Source organism: Dreissena polymorpha, chromosome 10, assembly GCF_020536995.1.
Source record: "Dreissena polymorpha isolate Duluth1 chromosome 10, UMN_Dpol_1.0, whole genome shotgun sequence".
NCBI lineage: Eukaryota > Metazoa > Mollusca > Bivalvia > Myida > Dreissenidae > Dreissena > Dreissena polymorpha.
This window is the reverse complement of record NC_068364.1, coordinates 33,928,679-33,951,290: the sequence shown is the minus strand read 5'-3', so window position 1 is coordinate 33,951,290 and position 22,612 is coordinate 33,928,679. Positions and strand designations below refer to the sequence as shown.

Sequence of the window (22,612 nt, the reverse complement as noted above, 5' to 3'; positions counted from 1 at the left end):
TGTGTTAAATTGCTATTTTCTATAGCACATTTCCTTATTTTTGTATTAAATTGCTGTTTTATATAGCAGATAAGGTTCTTTTGTACTATTTTCTCTCTTGTTATCCCCTATATTTAAATAATATTGGTTGGATAAGAGCATTTTGTGGGTTTTTACCTGCATTGAGGTATTAATTGGGTTTTTTACCAATTTTATATCACACTGATTTAATCTTCCTTTAATTATATTCATACTATTCTTCATCTACCGTGAAATCCATCTGGTCCATGGGAAACAACCGTCGTTGACTCCACCTCCACAATTACCTCCCTTATGCCAAACTAGTGGTAATGCCCCTGCTGGTTTATTCCCCACTCACACCAGCCTACACTTCCAAATATCTCCTTCCTTTAACCCTCCAGGGTAGCAACTTGTATTTTATATAAATAAATGCATATAGTACTTCTTTTATGTATGAGTTTATCTGTTCTGTCTTTTTTAACTGTAAAGTTCATTGTTTTACTTATAATTTTTATGTTGCCCTATAAAGTTGTCCGTTTGGCGACACATCATTGCCCTTATTATATAAGGGTTATTACTGTTATCCCTTTTTAATATTTTCTTAATGCCACTCTTGGGGGTCGTCTCTTCTTCATAGCCCAATTCTAATGAGGTTCCAAACAGACAGGGTCTTATGTTGGGGCATTATGGCTATATTCACTGTCTGCAAGTGTTCAACATTGTGCCACATTTACGAATACATACCAATTACAAAACAAAATATAATTTAAAACTAAATTACAATTTCCAAATACATTTTTTTTTTGTTATATTTCGATACAATTGCATGCTTACATGCAAATTCCCCTTTCCTTATTAGAGCTATTAAATCAGGCTCTTCCTTCCCTATTAATTAATGTTTATTAATCTTTATATCTTCCAATTGCTAAGAGTTCTTTGTATAACATATAACTCTAACAACAAATTCCCATCTATCCATAGTTTTAAGACATAGTGGCAATGTTAAACCACTTGGTGATCTGTAAAATCCTAAAATATTAATAATTGTTGCTTATTTCTAATATATTACACTTCCGTGTATTTCTTTTCTTTTATAGAAACATAAAATTAAAGTAATTCTATATTGTTTTAACATTTAAAACACAGATCACAAAGTCTAAAGACTCCAACAAACCCATTGCAGTATATACTGAACAGTGGGTCTAGTAATGATGATGCCACATAAAACAATATGTGTTTTCACCATCTTTACTTATAAAAATTGGGCTATTCTCTCTATTCTCCTTCCTTTTAAAAACATCCAATAACAATATCATATTAATAATAATAAGAAGAAGAAGAATAACAATATAACATCAACATAGTAATTTATTACTATAAAACAATTCATGTATTTCATTAAAATTCAAGTTCATTTGGATGTAATTATCCTTTTTCTTTCAACTGATATATTTCCTGAACAGAAATCTTATTGTTTACAATCTGTAAAGTGCACTCAATGTCAAGGTCATCTGCTGGGAATTTTTTCTATTTTAAAACAGATTGACCTACTTGTAATTTTTAACAAGAAATTTCGGCCAATCAGCGCCATCGTTATATAAGCCTTTCAACCAATAGAAACGCCACTTTTTAACAGGGATAGGCTCAGACAATATGCAGTTTATATTGAGTATTGTGTTTATAGCGCATCTTATTTTATTATAAGTAAAGCTATTTTTAGACTACTAGATTTTTATCAAAGCACCGCATCCACACTGCAAAGTATTTTATATTATAAATGGTACAGCCCAGTAAAATCAGGCTGACCATATTTTGGCCGGTTTCGGCTTTTTTACGCAGAGTTTTATGTTAAGCAGTGTGCTCGGGCAATGGTTTCTAACCGAAGTCCCGATGGTAAATAACCCCATTAGTCAGTCGTATTTCCACTCTGTTGAATACCGAAACACATGGACAGTATTACGTTATTAAGTGTGTTTTTCCTTAATTTATTTTCAAATGAGATGGAGATAATTATGGAGATGCTTAATGGGATAAAAATAATGGGATAATAGGATACTTAATGGGATAAAATGGGATACTGTAAAATCATTATTTGTGATATACTAGTTATACCCTCACAAACGAAGTTTAGGCGGTTATATAGGAGTGAGCTTGTCTGTCTGTCTGTCCGTCGGTCCGTCCATATTAAGTGTCCGCTCTCTTATTCAAGTTGTTTTCATCCGATCTTTACCAAACCTGGTTAGAAGTTGTAACTAGACGATGTCTAGGTCAAGTTTGAATATGGGCCATGCTGGGCCCAAAACTAGGTCACGGGGCCACTTAATGCATTTTACATATTCAATATGGTGTCTGCTCTCTATTTCAAGTTAACTTTTCATCCGCTCTTCATGTGGGGGTATTCGTCATGTCTGTGACAAAACTCTTGTTTTTGTTGGTTTACTGATGCAGGAATATATCACACACACCGTGGAAAAAATGACCGAGACACAAATTTGTTATTCATTTCCAAAATAAGACATTTAACAATGTAATTGACCACAAAAAAGTAATAAAAAAACAACAGGAAATTTCATGCCAACGATGTTATAGTACTTGACACTAAGTGTTGAGTACAGAGAATGCTATTTTCATTTGGCATAACTACCATTAAATCACCAACTTAAGTTGGACTGATTCTGGTTAGATAAACTTGAAAATAACATTAAAGTCTTGATGACCAAGTGGTTTAGGCTATGCCAGTCTGTTTTGAGGCTGATAATTGCCAATGAAGACAAAGTAATTAACTTCTTTTCCTTCAAACATGAAACGAGCTGCCTTATGCAAAAAGGGGTCATATTCTGCCAGCATTGGCACCTTCTCAGCCTTCCTACCACACAGTATTTCACTGGAGCTACTATGTCCACTAACGAGACCCGGAAACGTTAGGTTTTAAGGACATGGTAGCCCCTGACCAGACTGCCATTGTACAGGCTGGTTTGGAGCTATGTAGTCGGCATATGGCATAAGACCCATTTTCACAGGATGCGGCTCGAATCAGTCTAGAATCCTGGGGCACCACACCACAAAAGTGATTTTTATCGGACTGATTATCGTATTTGGCTATTAAAGCCACACACCTTGAAATGAAAGCAAATTTAAGTATAACTAAGAAACATATTTTATCTATGCCAATTAGAATATATCTGGTGGTTAAAAGGTAGAACTCCATTGTTTTGCGCTTTAGAACTTAAAAATTATCGCGTTTGTCGAAATGGACGTATACGTCTAGAAATTCTTCTTTTGGTTTTAAAAGTGGTATCGTTTTAAAAATAATAAATTACTTGCTAACTAGGCTATAGATTTAATTTTATCTATGCTAATTAGAATATATCTGGTGGTTTCAAGGTAGAAATCCGTCTATTTTGCGCTTTAAACTTAAAGATAATCGCGTTTGTCGAAATTGACGTATACCGTATAGAAATCCTACTTTCGGTTTTAAAATTAAAAACAAGATGTGTTTGTGAAACACTATGTCCCCCTATATGATGTTTGACATTGTAGGATGACCTTGACCTTGTGAAGGATGACCTTGACCTTTCACCTCTCAAAATGTGCAGCTCCATGAGATACACATGCATGCCAAATATCAAGTTGCTATCTTCAATATTGCAAAAGTATTCATAAAATAAGCGATTTGGGCCACATATATTTGACCTCTGACCTTGAAGGATGACCTTGACCTTTCACCACTCAAAATGTGCAGCTCCATGAGATGCACATGCATGCCAAATATCAAGTTGCTATCTTCAATATTGCAAAAGTATTTATAAAATGAGCGATTTTGGCCACATATAATTGACCTCTGACCTTGAAGGATGACCTTGACCTTTCACCACTCAAAATGTGCAGCTCCATGAGATACACATGCATGCCAAATATCAAGTTGCTATCTTCAATATTGCAAAAGTATTCATAAAATGAGCGATTTTGGCCACATATATTTGACCTCTGACCTTGAAGGATGACCTTGACCTTGACCTTTCACCACTCAAAATGTGCAGCTTCATGAGATACACATGCATGCCAAATATGAAGTTGCTATCTTCAATATAGCAAAAGTTATTGCAAAATGTTAAAGTTGGCGCAAACAGACCAACAGACAGACAGGCAGGGCAAAAACAATATGTCCCCCACTACTATAGTGGGGGACATAAAAATTAATAAATAACTTGCTAATTAAGCTATATATTTAATTGTATCTATGCCAATTAAAATATATCCAGTGGTTACAAGTTAGAAATCCGTCTTTTTGCAATTTAAAACATAAAAAGCATTGCGTTTGTCGAAATGGACTTTCAAGTATAGAAATCCTACTTTCGGTTTTAAAATTTAAAAAAAAAAATTAATTGCTAACTAGGCTATAGATTTAATGACAATTTTGCGCACTTTCAAATTGTATCTATATGTATTGATAAACATGTATTTCATTTCAAGGTGTGTGGCTTTAAGCATAACCAAATAAATTGTAGGTCGCATCAGCAATATGGGTATGTTGTCCACCTAGTCGTAACAGGTTTGATTCCCATTGTGGGTGTGTTCTTAACATCTCCCTCAAAGAAATCAAGAACTTGTTCTATCCCAAAAACTGACTCGAGAGCATTTTAATAATCGTTCTGCTTTGAATGCAATCAAGCTGTAATTAATAGCTTTGAACTAAATCAATTTGCTTTTGTTGACCAGATTGGCGTAAGTTCTTTGACATGGTGCCAAACGCTGCAGAGCGCAGGCAGATGGAGCAGATCCGGCGGGAAATGGAGGCGGGAAAACTGAAGCCCACGACACTCCCGCCCATCTCATATTTCGCAGAGGACCTTCCCATGTTGCCTGGCGAGGCAGGAACCAGGCTCCTGCAGACAGTCAGAGTCGGGGAAAAGGTAAGAATGAGTCTTGCTTTGCAAAAGCAGGTTTTAATGCATGTGCGCTTAGTGACATCCCAGATTAGCCTGTACATTTTCAAAAGTATATTTTATTAGACAATACCAAAAGAAAACTGTTATAAAAGATCAAATGCTACAAAATATTTGGAAAAGACAGCGACATTTGTGCCTTGCTGTGAAAAATGTGGGCTTAATTCATGGGTGTAAAGTGCCTTGCTCTGAGAAATGGGGGCTTAATGCATGGGTGTAAAGTGCCTTGCTCTGAGAAATGTGGGCTTAATGCATGGGTGTAAAGTGCCTTGCTCTGAAAAATGTGGGCTTAATGCATGGGTGTAAAGTGCCTTGCTCTGAGAAATGTGGGCTTAATGCATGGGTGTAAAGTGCCTTGCTCTGAAAAATGTGGGCTTAATGCATGGGTGTAAAGTGCCTTGCTCTGAGAAATGTGGGCTTAATGCATGGGTGTAAAGTGCCTTGCTCTGAGAAATGTGGGCTTAATGCATGGGTGTAAAGTGCCTTGCTCTGAAAAATGTGGGCTTAATGCATGGGTGTAAAGTGCCTTGCTCTGAGAAATGTGGGCTTAATGCATGGGTGTAAAGTGCCATGCTCTGAGAAATGTGGGCTTAATGCATGGGTGTAAAGTGCCTTGCTCTGAGAAATGTGGGCTTAATGCATGGGTGTTAATTGCCTTGCTCTGAGAAATGTGGGCTTATTTCATGGGTGTAAAGTGCCATGCTCTGAGAAATGTGGGCTTAATGCATGGGTGTAAACTTTCATCCCAGATTTTTGAGATTTTTGGTTTTAAGGATTTAAGGCTCATCGAAACGTAAATAGAGTTTAAACAGAAAGTGTTATCCCTGATAAGCCTGCACTGACTGGGCAGGCTAATCTTGGATAACACTTTACTAACTTGAAGCTTTCACAGAGCAATTTAAGAATGTTGTGGTCTTTTGCCAAACATTTTGTAGCGTTTGATCTTTTTATAGCATCAGTTTTTGGTATTACCGTAAAGTGTCGTCCTAGATATGCCTGTGCAGACACTTTGGCTTTAATAGTATCTTTTGTTTTAAAAGAAGTAGCAAAAATCCAGTTTGGGTGAAAAGTGCAGACTGCACAGGCTAATCTGTGACAACACTTTGTGCACATGCATTCAGTCCTTTTTTATGCTCCCCCAAAACATTTTGGGGGGAGCATATAGTCGACGCTTTGTCTGTCCGTCCGTGCACAATTTTTGTCCGGGCTTTTTCTCAGCAACTAATTTTGGAATTCAATGAAACTTTATGGGAAGCTTCACTACCAAGAGGAGATGTGCATATTATCAGCGGGTTCTGGTCAGATGATTTTTCACAGAGTTATGGCCCTTTGAAATTTTCCATTAACTGTACATATAGTGCAATTCTTTTCCGGGCTATTTCTCAGCAATTAATGATCGGAATTCAATGAAACTTTATGGGAAGCTTCACTACAAACTGAAGATGTGCATATTATCAGCCGGTTATGGTCGGATGATTTTTCACAGAGTTATGGCCCTTTGAAATTTTCCATACACTGTACATATAGTGCAATTCTTGTCCCGGCTTTTTCTCCCCAACTACTGACTGGAATACAATGAAGCTTTATGGGAAGCTTGACTACCTTGAGGAGATGCGCATGTTATTAGTGGGTTCTGGTAAGATGATTTATTTAGAGAGATATGGCCCTTTGAAATTTTTAAGTTGCTAAACCATCCATCGTATTATTTTTTCCAAAGTTATGCCCCTCAAGACGTTTCCTTTTATCAGAATATATAGTGCAATATTGTGAAAAAAAATCTTTGGGAAGCATCACCCGTCTCCGAAGGTTTCTTGTTCTCATAGAAAGGCACAAATGTTGTTGCCTTTTGCTAAACGCTTTGTAGCATTTGATCTTTTTAAAGCAGCTTTTGTTTTGGTATACACTGTTGAAAATGTACACATATTTTAACTATAAATGAATGTTTTTTTAGTCTTTAGGTCTGTAGAACATTCAGCTACTTACAATTTTGTACTCTGCAAAACGTTTTTGGGGTGGCCAGTCCACAAAAAATGTTATCACTTTGTGGAACGAACTATTTGAACTTTTTCAAGCTAATTAAATAACAGAAACATGTGTGAAAGTTTCAAACTTTGATAATTTCACATGGTAAGTATCACTTAAAAATGGTGTTTTGCGTTTAACAAATCATAGAGTTTTCTCTAAACAACAATAATGGCTAGGTTTGATCTTTCATTGAATTTCATAAAAAAAATTCCTTAAACACCTGATACGTTAACACTGTAATTTTAATATATATTTTAAGGGGAAAAATCTGGACATATGACTTTTTTTAACATATGTATTTTTAAGGGAAAAAATATCAACATTTGACTGTTATTTTTTTAACATATATACCTTTTAATGGAAAATATCTCGATATTCGACTGTTCTTTTAAAATATGTATTTTTTCAGGGAAGCAATCTTGACATATGACTGTGTTTTTAGGATAAGCTCAGATGTGTGTCATATGTAAGCTAATGGAATTCTATCCCTTGCTGCAGGTCCCTCATCCAGGTGATGGCAGACACAGAATCGAGTCCGTACCCGGGAAGCTGGCAGTCCACACTCAGAATGAGTAAGACAACATTTGTATATGTTTTGTTTTTTACTGGGACATTTATACGTAAAGTGTCGTCCCAGATAAGCCCGTGCAGTCCGCACTCAGAATGAGTAAGACAACATTTGTAAATGTTTTATTTTTTACTGGGACATTTATACGTAAAGTGTCGTCCCAGATAAGCCCGTGCAGTCCGCACTCAGAATGAGTAAGACAACATTTGTAAATGTTTTATTTTTTACTGGGACATTTATACGTAAAGTGTCGTCCCAGATAAGCCCGTGCAGTCCGCACTCAGAATGAGTAAGACAACATTTGTAAATGTTTTGTTTTTTACTGGGACATTTATACGTAAAGTGTCGTCCCAGATAAGCCCGTGCAGTCCGCACTCAGAATGAGTAAGACAACATTTGTAAATGTTTTGTTTTTTACTGGGACATTTATACGTAAAGTGTCGTCCCAGATAAGCCCGTGCAGTCCACACTCAGAATGAGTAAGACAACATTTGTAAATGTTTTGTTTTTTACTGGGACATTTATACGTAAAGTGTCGTCCCAGATAAGCCCGTGCAGTCCGCACTCAGAATGAGTACGACAACATTTTTAAATGTTTTGTTTTTTACTGGGACATTTATACGTAAAGTGTCTTCCCAGATAAGCCCGTGCAGTCCGCACTCAGAATGAGTAAGACAACATTTGTAAATGTTTTGTTTTTTACTGGGACATTTATACGTAAAGTGTCGTCCCAGATAAGCCCGTGCAGTCCGCACTCAGAATGAGTAAGACAACATTTGTATATGTTTTGTTTTTTACTGGGACATTTATACGTAAAATGTCGTCCCAGATAAGCCCGTGCAGTCCGCACTCAGAATGAGTACGACAACATTTTTAAATGTTTTGTTTTTTACTGGGACATTTATACGTAAAGTGTCGTCCCAGATAAGCCCGTGCAGTCCGCACTCAGAATGAGTACGACAACATTTTTAAATGTTTTGTTTTTTACTGGGACATTTATACGTAAAGTGTCTTCCCAGATAAGCCCGTGCAGTCCGCACTCAGAATGAGTAAGACAACATTTGTAAATGTTTTGTTTTTTACTGGGACATTTATACGTAAAGTGTCGTCCCAGATAAGCCCGTGCAGTCCGCACTCAGAATGAGTAAGACAACATTTGTAAATGTTTTGTTTTTTACTGGGACATTTATACGTAAAGTGTCGTCCCAGATAAGCCCGTGCAGTCCACACTCAGAATGAGTAAGACAACATTTGTAAATGTTTTGTTTTTTACTGGGACATTTATACGTAAAGTGTCGTCCCAGATAAGCCCGTGCAGTCCGCACTCAGAATGAGTACGACAACATTTTTAAATGTTTTGTTTTTTACTGGGACATTTATACGTAAAGTGTCTTCCCAGATAAGCCCGTGCAGTCCGCACTCAGAATGAGTAAGACAACATTTGTAAATGTTTTGTTTTTTACTGGGACATTTATACGTAAAGTGTCGTCCCAGATAAGCCCGTGCAGTCCGCACTCAGAATGAGTAAGACAACATTTGTAAATGTTTTGTTTTTTACTGGGACATTTATACGTAAAGTGTCGTCCCAGATAAGCCCGTGCAGTCCACACTCAGAATGAGTAAGACAACATTTGTAAATGTTTTGTTTTTTACTGGGACATTTATACGTAAAGTGTCGTCCCAGATAAGCCCGTGCAGTCCGCACTCAGAATGAGTAAGACAACATTTGTATATGTTTTGTTTTTTACTGGGACATTTATACGTAAAATGTCGTCCCAGATAAGCCCGTGCAGTCCGCACTCAGAATGAGTACGACAACATTTTTAAATGTTTGTTTTTTACTGGGACATTTATACGTAAAGTGTCGTCCCAGATAAGCCCGTGCAGTCCGCACTCAGAATGAGTACGACAACATTTTTAAATGTTTTGTTTTTTACTGGGACATTTATACGTAAAGTGTCTTCCCAGATAAGCCCGTGCAGTCCGCACTCAGAATGAGTAAGACAACATTTGTAAATGTTTTGTTTTTTACTGGGACATTTATACGTAAAGTGTCGTCCCAGATAAGCCCGTGCAGTCCGCACTCAGAATGAGTAAGACAACATTTGTAAATGTTTTGTTTTTTACTGGGACATTTATACGTAAAGTGTCGTCCCAGATAAGCCCGTGCAGTCCACACTCAGAATGAGTAAGACAACATTTGTAAATGTTTTGTTTTTTACTGGGACATTTATACGTAAAGTGTCGTCCCAGATAAGCCCGTGCAGTCCGCACTCAGAATGAGTACGACAACATTTTTAAATGTTTTGTTTTTTACTGGGACATTTATACGTAAAGTGTCTTCCCAGATAAGCCGGTGCAGTCCGCACTCAGAATGAGTAAGACAACATTTGTAAATGTTTTGTTTTTTACTGGGACATTTATACGTAAAGTGTCGTCCCAGATAAGCCCGTGCAGTCCGCACTCAGAATGAGTAAGACAACATTTGTAAATGTTTTGTTTTTTACTGGGACATTTATACGTAAAGTGTCGTCCCAGATAAGCCCGTGCAGTCCGCACTCAGAATGAGTAAGACAACATTTTTAAATGTTTTGTTTTTTACTGGGACATTTATACGCTAAGTGTTGTCCCAGATAAGCCCGTGCAGTCCGCACTCAGAATGAGTAAGACAACATTTTTAAATGAAGACTTCTAAAATAAAACACGTAAAAATCCAGAGTGAAGCATATTTTGTTTTCTTTAAGCAAACATTTTTTTTATTTTTCCAACAGAAGAATCTTTTATGTCATCAAAATTGTTGGGGTAGCAAATTTTGTCCATATGCTCTTTTATTGGCCTGCTTAAATACAATTGGCTTTTATTGCTATAGGGCTTAATGCATGTGTGTACAGTGTCGTCCCAAATTAGCATGTGCAGTCCACACAGGCTACTCAGTGACATCTCTTTCTGCCTAATCTGGATTTGTTAATCTGTTAGAAAAGACTTCCTTTAAACAAAAGATTCCATAAATGCAGAAAGTGTCTTTCCTGATAAGCCTGTGTCATCTTCACAGATTACTAACAAAATTCCTGAACTCGTTTAATAAAAACAACTCATGCCAGATCCTATATATATATATATATATATATATATATATATATATATATATATATATATACACTTCAACATCGTTATTTCCAACACCGATAACCCGAAGTCATGGTTATTTCGAAGTATTTTTCTGGTCCCGATCGTGATTCTTATTTGTTTAATGTAAAATTTCATTGTTAATCCGAACTTCGTTAAACCGAAGAAATCCTTAATTCGAAGTGATTCTTTCGGTCCCAACACTATAATTCGCACCTAATTATCAATCTTTAATCCGAAGTCAAAACTGCAAAATACTGAGCATAATTTCACACGTGGCGCGTCAAAAGCCGATAATTACACCTTTGTCGTCTGCGCGAACGCCGGTGTTCAGATAGACATCGCGTATTATTAAAAAAGGTTAATTCATTTCCGAAAATGTATGTATGTCTGATAATTTGTGCTATTCGTTTTATTTTATATGTTCTGTAATTAGAGAAAAATAAAAACAAGAAAAAGAATCAGTTTATTCCCCCGTTTGTTACGAGTAGAAATATATTGCTATCTGACTAGTTTACGTTTTAAAGTAAGCGTGTAACCAAACCATGCAAATTCCACGTTTTATTTTTAAGGAATCAAAGAAGTCATCTGTCAAATGTTTATTTCGAATTATCGTTAATCCGAAGTTTTTTTAACGGTCCTGACGACTTTGAAATAACGGTGTTGAAGTGTGTATATATATATATATATATATATATATATATATATATGCAGCAAAACACAATAATGTCCATGTTGAGTGGAGGTCTAACAAGTACACATGGATTCATCCCCTTTTTTCCCAGATTGAGGCTCATTTACTTAAGCCCTTTTTTCCTAGATCCAGACTCATTTGCTTTTATCCCACACGTGCAGGCATGCGGGTCTCAGCAACTATGGTATCCTACAAATGCAGTGGACTACAGAGGTGCCCTCGATGCGCGACCGTTCTCAACCGCCAAGGAAGATTCCCCAGCATCGCCCCCAGGGGATGATGCCTGACAACAATTCGTCCGACGTGGTACAGATGCCTAATAGTAACAGGTAATACCGCTGTGACCTTTTCAAAAGCAAAAGCCCCCACCAGCCCTTATCAATAAAATCTACAATACATGTTGACAAAATTTCTCTGTGACCCTCCGACTGCGCTTGATTTTTCTCTATAGTTTACATGTTGAATTAAGTATTTTCATCATGTTGGTTTAATCTATTGCAGTGCTCCCATCCAGGGAGGGGTTGATAAACTGAGTTTAATAGATGATATTTGTTTGATTTGGTGGAATATCGATTATAATTCACAAGTGATCATAGAAAACTTTTTCTATAATGACAAGTAATCCATATTCAAACCAATCCAACAATTTTTATTTTTATTTTATGCTAACAAATGATTATTTTGTGTATTTAAACTGGAGAATTACGCTAAAGTAATGACATAAAAACAACAACATTTTTTCACAGTTAAATAGTAAGAATTATTTATAATTTTCACTGTTTGAAACAGTGAATTTTCATTTTTTACTCAAAGATTTTTCACAATAATCCACCGAAAAGCATAAAATAAAGTTTGTTATCTTCATTGTTATTCTAAATAAAAATTGCAACAAAGTAAGAAATCTATATCTGTAACAGAGTTATTTACAATATTATAACAAAATAATTGATAACTACATGTAATCATAAACCATAATAGTATACCCATAGCTAAGAAAAGGGAGCTATCATGCAATTATAAAAAGGCATCGAGGGAAATAGTCCCTTTTTTTGTACAAACTGCACATAAAATACTCTCTAACCCTCAAGACTCTTAGAGGTAAACAATAGTCTTCAACTACAGAAAGCTTAAGCAATGCGCTTACCTCTAAAGGTATTTTTTTTATTTAAAATAACAATGTTTTACAGAACATTAGAGTAAATCGTGCAGTTATTCCCCTTTTTTCCAGTGAAACTGTCACTTGAAAGAGTTATTCCCCTTTTTCATTCCAGCGAAACTGTCACTTTAAAGAGTTATTCCCCTTTTTCATTTCAGTGAAAGTATCACTAGATAGAGTTATTCCCCTTTTTGTATTCCTGTGAAACTGTCACTTGGCAGAGTTATTCCCCTTTGTCATTCCAGTGAAACTATCACTTGATATAGTTAACCCCCTTTTTCCATTCCAGACTTCGAGAGTTCTCAGACGAGGACCTGCGTCTGCCACACCTGGAAGCCGCCACCCCTCAGCTGACCAATCAGCTGTCAGCGAACCATTATGAGTGGGCGCTCCCTCTACCGCCCCCGCCTGCAAAGGAATCCCGCACGAACGTGGCCGCCGTCAAGAAAGACCATGACGCGTACTGCAAGTACTATCAGCTTGTGAAGAAGAAACTACATCTGTATACATCGGTAAGAAGTCAAAAGTAAATAAAGTAGATAAAAGTCAAATTAGCAAAATGTCATCTAAGTAGCCAAAAGTCATCTAAGTAGCCGAAAGTCATCTAAGTAGCCAAAAGTCATAAGAATCTCGATGTCATAAATAGCAAAAGTCATCTTAGTAGCCAAAAGTCATCTTAATAGCAAATTCATAAGTAGCCAAAAGTTGTCATAGGAAAGCCAAACTTGAAAAGTAGCCAAAAAATCACTTAGTCAAGAGACATAAGTGGCCAAAAGTGATTAGTAGGCAAAAGTCAAAAGAAGCCAAAAGTGCTTGGTCAAAACTGTTCTCCTTCGCACAGATTTTAAATTGAGACTGAATTTAGATGTTTGGTATTTTGGATACTCGTTTCCTCTCTGCAAACTTTAAATGTTAATATAATCTTGATTATAAAATTTGATACTGTAGCTCAAATGTAACATGTTCTCACAATGGTTAAAACTGTAAAATATTCTTTTTTTGTGGGACAATAATTTATGTTGATTTTGTGGGTTGACCAATCCACAAATTTAAACTTTCACAATGCAAAAGACCAGCATAGAATTCCTGTTATTTTCTTCCAAAATCAGAAAACAACCAATTTATGTGGTCAGGAAAAAGTTATTTTTAGCTCGGCTGTTTTCGGAGAAAACCCAAGGTATTGTCATAGCCAGCTCGTCGTGTCGTGCGACGTACGCTGGCGTTGTGCTAAAACTTTGGTATTTTGCTCTAAAATCAAAGTGCTTCCACCTCCAACTTTGAATCTTCATATGTAGATGCACCTTGATGAGTTCTACACGCCACAATCATTTTTGGGTCACTAGGTCAAAGGTCAAGGTCACTGTGACCTCTAAAAAAAAATCTGACAAGCTTTCGCAGTCGAGCGTGGCATCCGTTATGCAGTGCTCTTGTTTGAATAACCATGACATTTTATGCTGACAAATGTGAATGATTTTACAGTAATTACACAAATACAATTACCGAAAATTAGCAAATTTAATTATTTTTCTAACAGTTTCTTTTATACTAGATAATCAATATTTGAAATATGTAATATTTATTATTAAACTTGTAATGCTTTTAACTGGTAATTGGCAAAATATGTGTAACGCAATGCATTCAAAATATGCTGCTAGGTAAGTTTAAAATGCCCTGTAAAAGCTTGTTGGATTTTCTCCGAAATATAGTGGGTTTAAATCCCTGCAAAGGCAAACAATAATCAAACGTATTTAGCTTGACTATTATATATGAAATATATATAGTGGTACTATCCTACTCACCTTGGCGTTAGCGTTTGCGTGAGCGTGCAAATGTTAAAGTTTGCGTACTACCCCAAATATTATCAATGTCCCTTGACAAATTGCTTTCATATTTTGCATACTTCTTTACCAACATGGCCCCAACCTATGAACATAGGGCAGACAACTCTATCAAGCATTTTGACAGAATTATTGCCCCTTATATACTTTGAATATGCATATTATTGATAAATCTATGTTAAAGTTTGCGTACTACCCCAAATATTTCCTATGCCCCTTGATATATTGCTTTCATATTTTGCATACTTGTTTACCAACATGAACCCAACCTATTAACAAGAGCAGACAACTGTATCAAGCATTTTGACAGAATTATTGCCCCTTTTATACTTAGAATATGCATATTATTGATAAATCTATGTTAAAGTTTGCGCACTACCCCAATTATTTCCTATGTACCTTGACATATTGCTTTCATATTTTGCATACTTGTTAACCATCATGATCCCAACCTATAAACAAGAGCAGACAACTGTATCAAGCATTTTGACAGAATTATTGCCCCTTTTATACTTAGATAATTGAACATTTTGCTTACATTGCCATAACTTCTTTATTTATGATCAGATTTTATTAATACTTTGACAAAACAACACTTACCTGAATACCACAATGGATTCCAGCCAAACAATACCCCACACCCCAACCAAGAATCCCTGCCCCCACCTCCCCCCCCCCCCCCAAATTTTGTTTTTTCCCTTTCTATAATTTTTTGAAAGATCATCTAATAAATGACCACACCCCACATTATACCCCCCTCTCACCCCCCTTACCCCCTCAATTAAAAAAAAATCCTTTTTTATTTTTGAAAGATCGTCTAATAAATAACCACGCCCCACATTATACCCCCTCTATACCCCCCCTGCACCCCCTTAATTTTTTTTTTCCTTTTTTATTTTTGAAAGATCGTCTTATAAATCATTGAATATGAACAATTTGCCCATGATGGCTTACGTAATACTGTCAAGCACTCGAATAGTCGAGCGCGCTGTCCTCTGACAGCTCTTGTTTCTTTTCTTATCATTTTAGATTATTCCAAACATACAAGTTTTGTTAGCAAATAAGTTTTTTGTTACTTACATGTAGTAAGTTTTGAGTTCTTTTGTTGCTATAGAAACTTGGCTTTATTCGTGCTTTTATTGAGGCTGAAAAAGCACGACCACAACATAAGGTATTTAAGTACTAGGTTTTGCATGCAAATAAGTGTAACTATGTACAATGCCTTGCATGATATTAACCTTTACCACGTATTTACATGTATTTTGACGCATTTGCAGTTCCTTTGTAATTTAAATTTAATTAAATACCTTTCTTACCAAATTCAAGTTGTAAAGGCTTCATGTTCAACCTTAGAAACTGACACGCAGCAAACAGCATAAAACCTGAACAGACTACGAGTTACTCGCTTGCTGTTCTGGTTTTATGCTGGTTACAACAGCCATTTTCACTTTGCTTCTTATGGGGAAAGGGATAATTTAAACAGTTTCTGGGAAAACGGGGTAAACTGCATGGGCGTAAAGTATCATCTGCACAGGCTTATCAGGGACGACACTTTCCGCTTTATGGAATTTTTGTTTTAAAGGAAGTCTCTTCTAAATGAAAATCCAGTCTAGACGAAAAGTGTTGCCCTTGATTAGCGTTTGGAGACTTCACCGGCTAATCTGGGACGATATTTTATTCTCATGCATAAAGTCCTGAGACTTCATCGGCTAATTTGGGATGATATTTTATTCTCATGCATAAAGTCCTGAGATTCACCGGCTAATCTGGGACGATATTTTATTCTCATGTATAAAGTCCTGAGACTTCACCGGCTAATCTGGGATGATATTTTATTCTCATGCATAAAGTCCTGTTTTACCAGAGTGTAGGCTTATTATGAATACTTAACCCTATGTTTGTCATTAATTGGTTTTAACTGAAAATTATATGTTAATGATTATCTAACATAGCTGGTCTTTGATCCATGACGATACTGGTTTTAAAACTAATAGTCATACCTCAAAAGATTGAAATCTTGGTAACCTAAATATATAAATGCTGCACGAATATTCAGATCCAGTATTTTCACATCATGTTAAATCTGCATCCAAAGTAATGACTTGTTATACACATGTAATCAATGTTTAAAATGGTATAAAAACATGAACTAATTCAAATTTTGCCTAAAGCATATAAATTCACTCCAGGGATGGAAATAAGCAGGTGCCCACTTACCAATGGCCTCCAAATGTTATAGTTTCCAACCCTATTTGATTTATTTTGCTGTCTCTGCAAATGTATGTCAACCAAGTTTATTTTAGCTTGATTGCATCGCAAGCCTTAAGCTTATTGAAACACTCTTTTCCTGGGTAAAACCAATTTCTTTGAGTGAGATCTATAGAACAGTTTCACCATGGGGATAGAACCATTAGCCGCTAGAGCTTTTTTTTCTGGGTCAAGGGGTCAGCACCACTGCACAATGTCCAAGACAACTCCCTAAATACTGCATGGCCCTTGTTTGTTTTTTTATTTTAGGTCAGTTATAATGCAGTTGACAGTCAAGTCCTTCCTGTTCTAGTTATAATTATGCCCTCAAAGAGGAACATATAGTGATTGGACTGTCCGTCCGTCAGTCTGTCCGTCACACTTTGCGTTTAGGTTTCGAAAAATGCTCTTTACTTCTATGTTGCTTCAGATAGCAACTTTATATTTGGCATTAATGTGTACCTCATGGGGCTGCACATTTTGAGTGGTGAAACGTCAAGGTCATCCTTCAAGGTCAAAGGTCAAAACACTAATCCAAGGGTAGAAATAAGCTTTAAAGGGAGATAATTATCTATACCTGCCAAATGATAAAAAAAGTAAAATAAATCAAAGCGGCGCAAACACCGGTCTTGTTCTGAGTGGAACAGGCATTGTGGAATTATTTTTATTGCTTTCCACATTTTTGTTATGAGAAATCATTTTGGAAATAATTTCTATCCAAGGTGACCCGTTACTTAAAGAATATCCAGCTGGTGGAGACTATATATAACGATGTAAAACTGCGAGGTATCATAAATTGTTGTCAACATGTTAGGCACGCAAATCACATGCTGCATAGTAGTTAAACACTTTGATAAATCATGTATTTATATTGTTTCTTGATGTTAAAGCACCCTCACCGTCTGGTCCATATAAACGGACTCCCAGAGCCTTTGATAATTTTTGCTATGGCGGCTCTCAGCAACCCATTGGGTTATAAAGCTGAGAGTTAAATTATTGCAACTACCTCACCGTTCAAAAAAAAAAAATATATATATACTTCAAGGCAACAGACGGAAATGTAATTCTTCTTGAAATGGTTCTCACCATTATTGACTTTTGTTTTCACACACATTTGAATTTTATGTTGCATGTGTGCATGAATGTTTAGTGTTATATGACATATTTTTAATAAGTTACATCTCTAACTTGATCTTATGTTCCCGTAGAATTAAAACGCATGCCATTGATTTTATAACACTTAACTTAAAATACCAATGGATTCTAAGTTTGAATTATTGTGTAATATCTGCAAAATAAATATTGATTTTGAATAAAGAGATTTGAAAATGTAAATTAACACTATTACCGTAGTCCACTGTCTTAAAATAAATATCAAATGCTTATTCAACATTTTCATGCAAGAAATACGAACGTATTAGTCCCTTAGTCTTAAACAGAAGGAGACTGTTGGTTTTTTCCTGATTTGTTTGCATGAACAAACACTGATCTTGTGCTAATTAAAAAAGTATGCAAGCTTGATGAAACTTGGAGTGTGGATAGTCGATGGTCATTATAATGGATAATTACGTTTTTTAAGTTTTTTTACTCGCAAAATTGTGGTTGCCATAGTAACAAATGCTATGGTAACAGAAATAATGAAATGTTTTATCTGGAACAAGTTCTGAAGCGAGGTTGATATAACTCAGAATATGGATAAAGGGTCATATGGGGAATATGCACATTATTTCAAGTTTTACATTCAAGGACAAACATTGTGATTGCTATGGTAACAGAAATAATGAAATGTTTTATCCCGAACAAGTTCTGAAGCGAGGTTGATAAAGCTCAGAATGTGGATAAAGGGTCATATGGGGAATATGCACATTATTTCAAGTTTTATTCTCAAGGACAAAAAGTGTGATTGCTATGGTTACAAAAATAATGGAAAACTAAAATGTGCCAACTGACCTTACTCATACAACATTTACCTGGCAGGGGACTTAAGTTTTGTCTGTGACAAAGCTCTTGTTGAAAATTTTCTATGTTGTAAGATGTTTGTAAGTCTGTCTATTAAAAAACGTGTATGTTTTGAACGAAATAAATTAATTTCATCAATATAAGAGCATGTGTTTTACACAACTAGATTTCTTCCTTAAAGTAAAGGTCATAGGTTAAATGTCAGCATCATTGTCAGTTATTGTTACCTGGTCAAGGTCATTGGTTTCAGATTTATAGCCAATGATTGATGTATTGTTTTGTAAGCCATTTATTGTCGTCTTTTCTTTTAAACTTCAATTAATTTCATGTAAACAGGGTCAGTAGTGCAATAGATTTTAAAGTGCAGATGATTTAACCCTTTCCATCTCAGACAGCATTTTGACCCATTGGTAGACCCTTAAAAAATCTAATTAAATGAAATACTTTTTTCATAGATTCCAGTTTTAAAGACTTCATTTTCAACCCATAGATACTAATGAGCATCAAACAGCATACAATGTCAATTTACTTCACTCGCAGACTCTTATGATTTTATGTTCAGGTTGCATAAAGCCATTTTCTCTTTCCTTTTGAGCAGTAAAGGGTTAATTTTGTTCTGCATCTGCTGCCATTTTAAGGGTATTTTTGCATTTAAAAGTGTGTAAAGAGGTGTAATTTGACTACTCAGTGGTTGGGGTTTCAATTTATTATGCTCCCCCACAATTTTTGGGGGAGCATATAGTTGCCGCTTCGTCTGCCCGTGTGTCCGTCCATGCACAATTTCTGCCCGGGCTATTTCTCAGCAATTAATGACCGGAATTCAATGAAACTTTATGGGAAGCTTCTCTACCAACAGGAGATGTGCATATTATCAGCCGGTTATGGTCAGATGATTTTTCACAGAGTTATGGCCCTTTGAAATTTTCTAAAAACTGTACATATAGTGCAATTCTTGTCCCCCCAACTACTGGCTGGAATTCAATGAAGCTTTATGGGAAGCTTAACTACCTTGAGGAGTTGCGCATGTTATTTGTGGGTTCTGGTTAGAGGATTTATTTAGAGAGTTATGGCCCTTTGAAAATTTTAAGTTGCTAAACCATCCATCGTATTATTTTGTCCAAAGTTATGCCCCTCAACATGTTTCCTTTTATCTGAATATATAGTGCAATATTGTGACAAAAAAAAACACTTTGGGGAGCATCACCTGTCTCCGACGGTTTCTTATTTTACTCTGTTGTACGAGTGTTTTCATTAAAATTTGTTCATTATTAGCCGGATTTTTTTCGAAAAAATCTCGGCTTATAGATTGATGTTGTCGGGCGGGCGGGGGGGCGGGCGGGCGGGCGGGGTGGCGGCGTGCTCGAAAATGTTAAAGTTCTTATTTCATGGTATAACTTTGGTATGCTTGGACCTAGAGTCTTCAAACTTGACATGAAGGTTGGCCAGGATTAACAGATGACCACTGGTCATTTCAAGGTCATTCATTTGAAGGTCAAGGTCACTGTGACCTTCAATATAAAAAATGTTAAAGTTGTTATAACTTTGGTATGCTTGGACCTAGAGTCTTGAAACTTGACATGAAGGTTGGCCATAACTAGTTAGTAACCACTGGTCATTTCAAGGTCATTCATTTGAAGGTCAAGGTCACTGTGACCTTGAATGTAAAAATGTTAAAGTTCTTATTTCATGGTATAACTTTGGTATGCTTGGACCTAGAGTCTTCAAACTTGACATGAAGGTTGGCCAGGATTAACAGATGACCACTGGTCATTTCAAGGTCATTCATTTGAAGGTCAAGGTCACTGTGACCTTCAATATAAAAATGTTAAAGTTGTTATAACTTTGGTATGCTTGGACCTAGAGTCTTGAAACTTGACATGAAGGTTGGCCAGAACTAGTAAGTAACCACTGGACATTTCAAGGTCATTCATTTGAAGGTCAAGGTCACTGTGACCTTGAATGTAAAAATGTTAAAGTTGTTATAACTTTGGTATGCTTGGACCTAGAGTCTTGAAACTTGACATGAAGGTTGGCCAGAACTAGTAAGTAACCACTGGACATTTCAAGGTCATTCATTTGAAGGTCAAGGTCACTGTGACCTTGAATGTAAAAATGTTAAAGTTCTTATTTCATGTTATAACTTTGGTATGCTTGTACCTAGAGTCTTCAAACTTGAAATAAAGATTGGCCAGTACTAGAAGATGACCACTGGTCATTTCAATGTCATTCATTTGAAGGTCAAGGTCACTGTGACCTTAAATGTTAAAATGTTAAAATTGTTATAACTTTGGTATGCTTGGACATAGAGTCTTCAAACTTGACATGAAGGTTTGCAAGCACACTTAGATGACCACTGGTCATTTCAAGGTCATTCATTCTAAGGTCAAGGTCACTGCTAGAACTGGTGTGATAGAAACCTTTTGGAGTGATCATAAGGCTGTCTGGATTTCTGTGTAGGTATGTGAAAGCAAAACAATAAATAGTATTATTTCATCTAAGTTTATTTTCTTACATTTGATAATGAAATTGATGGAAACTTCAAACAATATGTCACTAATTTGCTAATAAAAAAATTGAGATCAAACTTTCCTAATTGTCAATTCAAGTTCATATTTGTGACCTTAAATGTTATTGTTGTTCATGTATATGCATGCATTCAAAACATAACACAAGGTTTGCTCATGCCTTGAAAAGTACTTACATTTCATTTTGACCTTTGAACAATATTTCAGTAATTTAAGTATTGCATTGACAAAAACACGAAAGGTACTTTCCTGTCATTTAAATCAAAAATCCGGCTTCAATGCGGTCATCTCCGACCGCGGAACTCTTGTGTTATCAATTTTTCTAAAAATGCATTTTAAGCGTTTTGTATCAATTATGAAGTACCAGGCAAACAATTGTTCGATATTATAGGCCCTTTAACAATAAAGGAAAGTATATTAAATATTTTAATTTCATCTACAAAGGAAAGAACCTAACAAAGGAACATAACTTGGAAGGTCACAATATACTAAAAGATTTCCTTGACAAATTCAAAACAAAAAATAAAGTTAAACTTTTGTGCATAGAGACCCTCATACCCGTACCATTTCTTTAAGAGCATACCAAGCCAAATTGATTTGAAAAATAAAACAGATGGATCATGTGGTTTGTAAGAAAGAACTTGATGCGAATCAACTGTCACTGTTTTTACGGCCAGTTTTTTACCAGCTTCTCTCAAATTGACAAGGATTACCGACCAACTGTCAAAGTCTCATGTAGACTCTAACCTCAAACAAATGCTGTAGATTGTGTTTGAAGAGTACAGCATTTAACACCATACAAATTGAGTATATTGAAACCTTCAATATTTTATTTTCAGCAACAAAGGGAAAGAACACAACATCTTCCTGAAGTGTTTGTGAAACAGCTGAAAGAAGGTCAGCCGAAATTGAGCTCAAAGCGTCCACAACGGTCTCGAACTCTCACCAAGTCTGACCTCAGTCCTTCACATTTTCCTCCAATCAAAATTGGCCAGCTCATTCGAATTTAGTGGACATAAATGTTGTTATCTATATTTTCTTTTTGGTGTTGACTTTGGTATAAGTTTCATATATCAAAATAACTTTTTTCTGAGCCTTGCATTACTATTTGTTAATTTTTATTAAATAATGAAAAATGTCATGATAGTTAATTGTGATTTATTCTGTGATACGATTTATTTCATAGGATGTATGTTTTTAGATAGGTTTTCTTAATATTTATATTGTTAATTGTTTATTGTTGATATTGATTGTTAATGTTCTATTGTTACAATCTTTTGCCATGCTGTTTTTGCTATATTAGTTTTATATGTTGTTTGTAAAATATGGTAATACATAATTATTCCAAATCAAAAACAAAAAATGACTTCCAATTGACAGAAAAAATTAAAGTATTTTGTATTGCTAAACTAAAGTTCCTGTTTATCAGTATGAAAATAATGTGTTTGTTGTTTGTCAACAAGATAAACAATTAGTAAAGGAGATATAACTCAGGTATAAAAACGTCTGTTCATATTGTTTTCTTTAC

The 22,612-nt window shown here is 35.7% G+C and overlaps 1 protein-coding gene across 3 annotated transcripts in view; it reads left to right on the top strand.

Moving 5' to 3' along the window:
- The window catches only part of LOC127847193 (uncharacterized), a 227,020-nt gene extending 204,797 nt beyond the window's left edge, over positions 1-22,223 (top strand). For all 3 annotated transcript variants that reach the window (XM_052378918.1, XM_052378917.1, XM_052378916.1), the window contains exons 45-49: positions 4,720-4,913; positions 7,470-7,543; positions 11,521-11,688; positions 12,805-13,027; positions 21,924-22,223. In XM_052378918.1, coding sequence (XP_052234878.1) covers positions 4,720-4,913; positions 7,470-7,543; positions 11,521-11,688; positions 12,805-13,027; positions 21,924-22,094 — 830 coding nt within the window. In that variant the 3' untranslated portion in view covers positions 22,095-22,223. The remainder of the gene's footprint in view (positions 1-4,719; positions 4,914-7,469; positions 7,544-11,520; positions 11,689-12,804; positions 13,028-21,923) is intronic.
- The last annotated feature ends 389 nt before the right edge of the window (positions 22,224-22,612 follow it).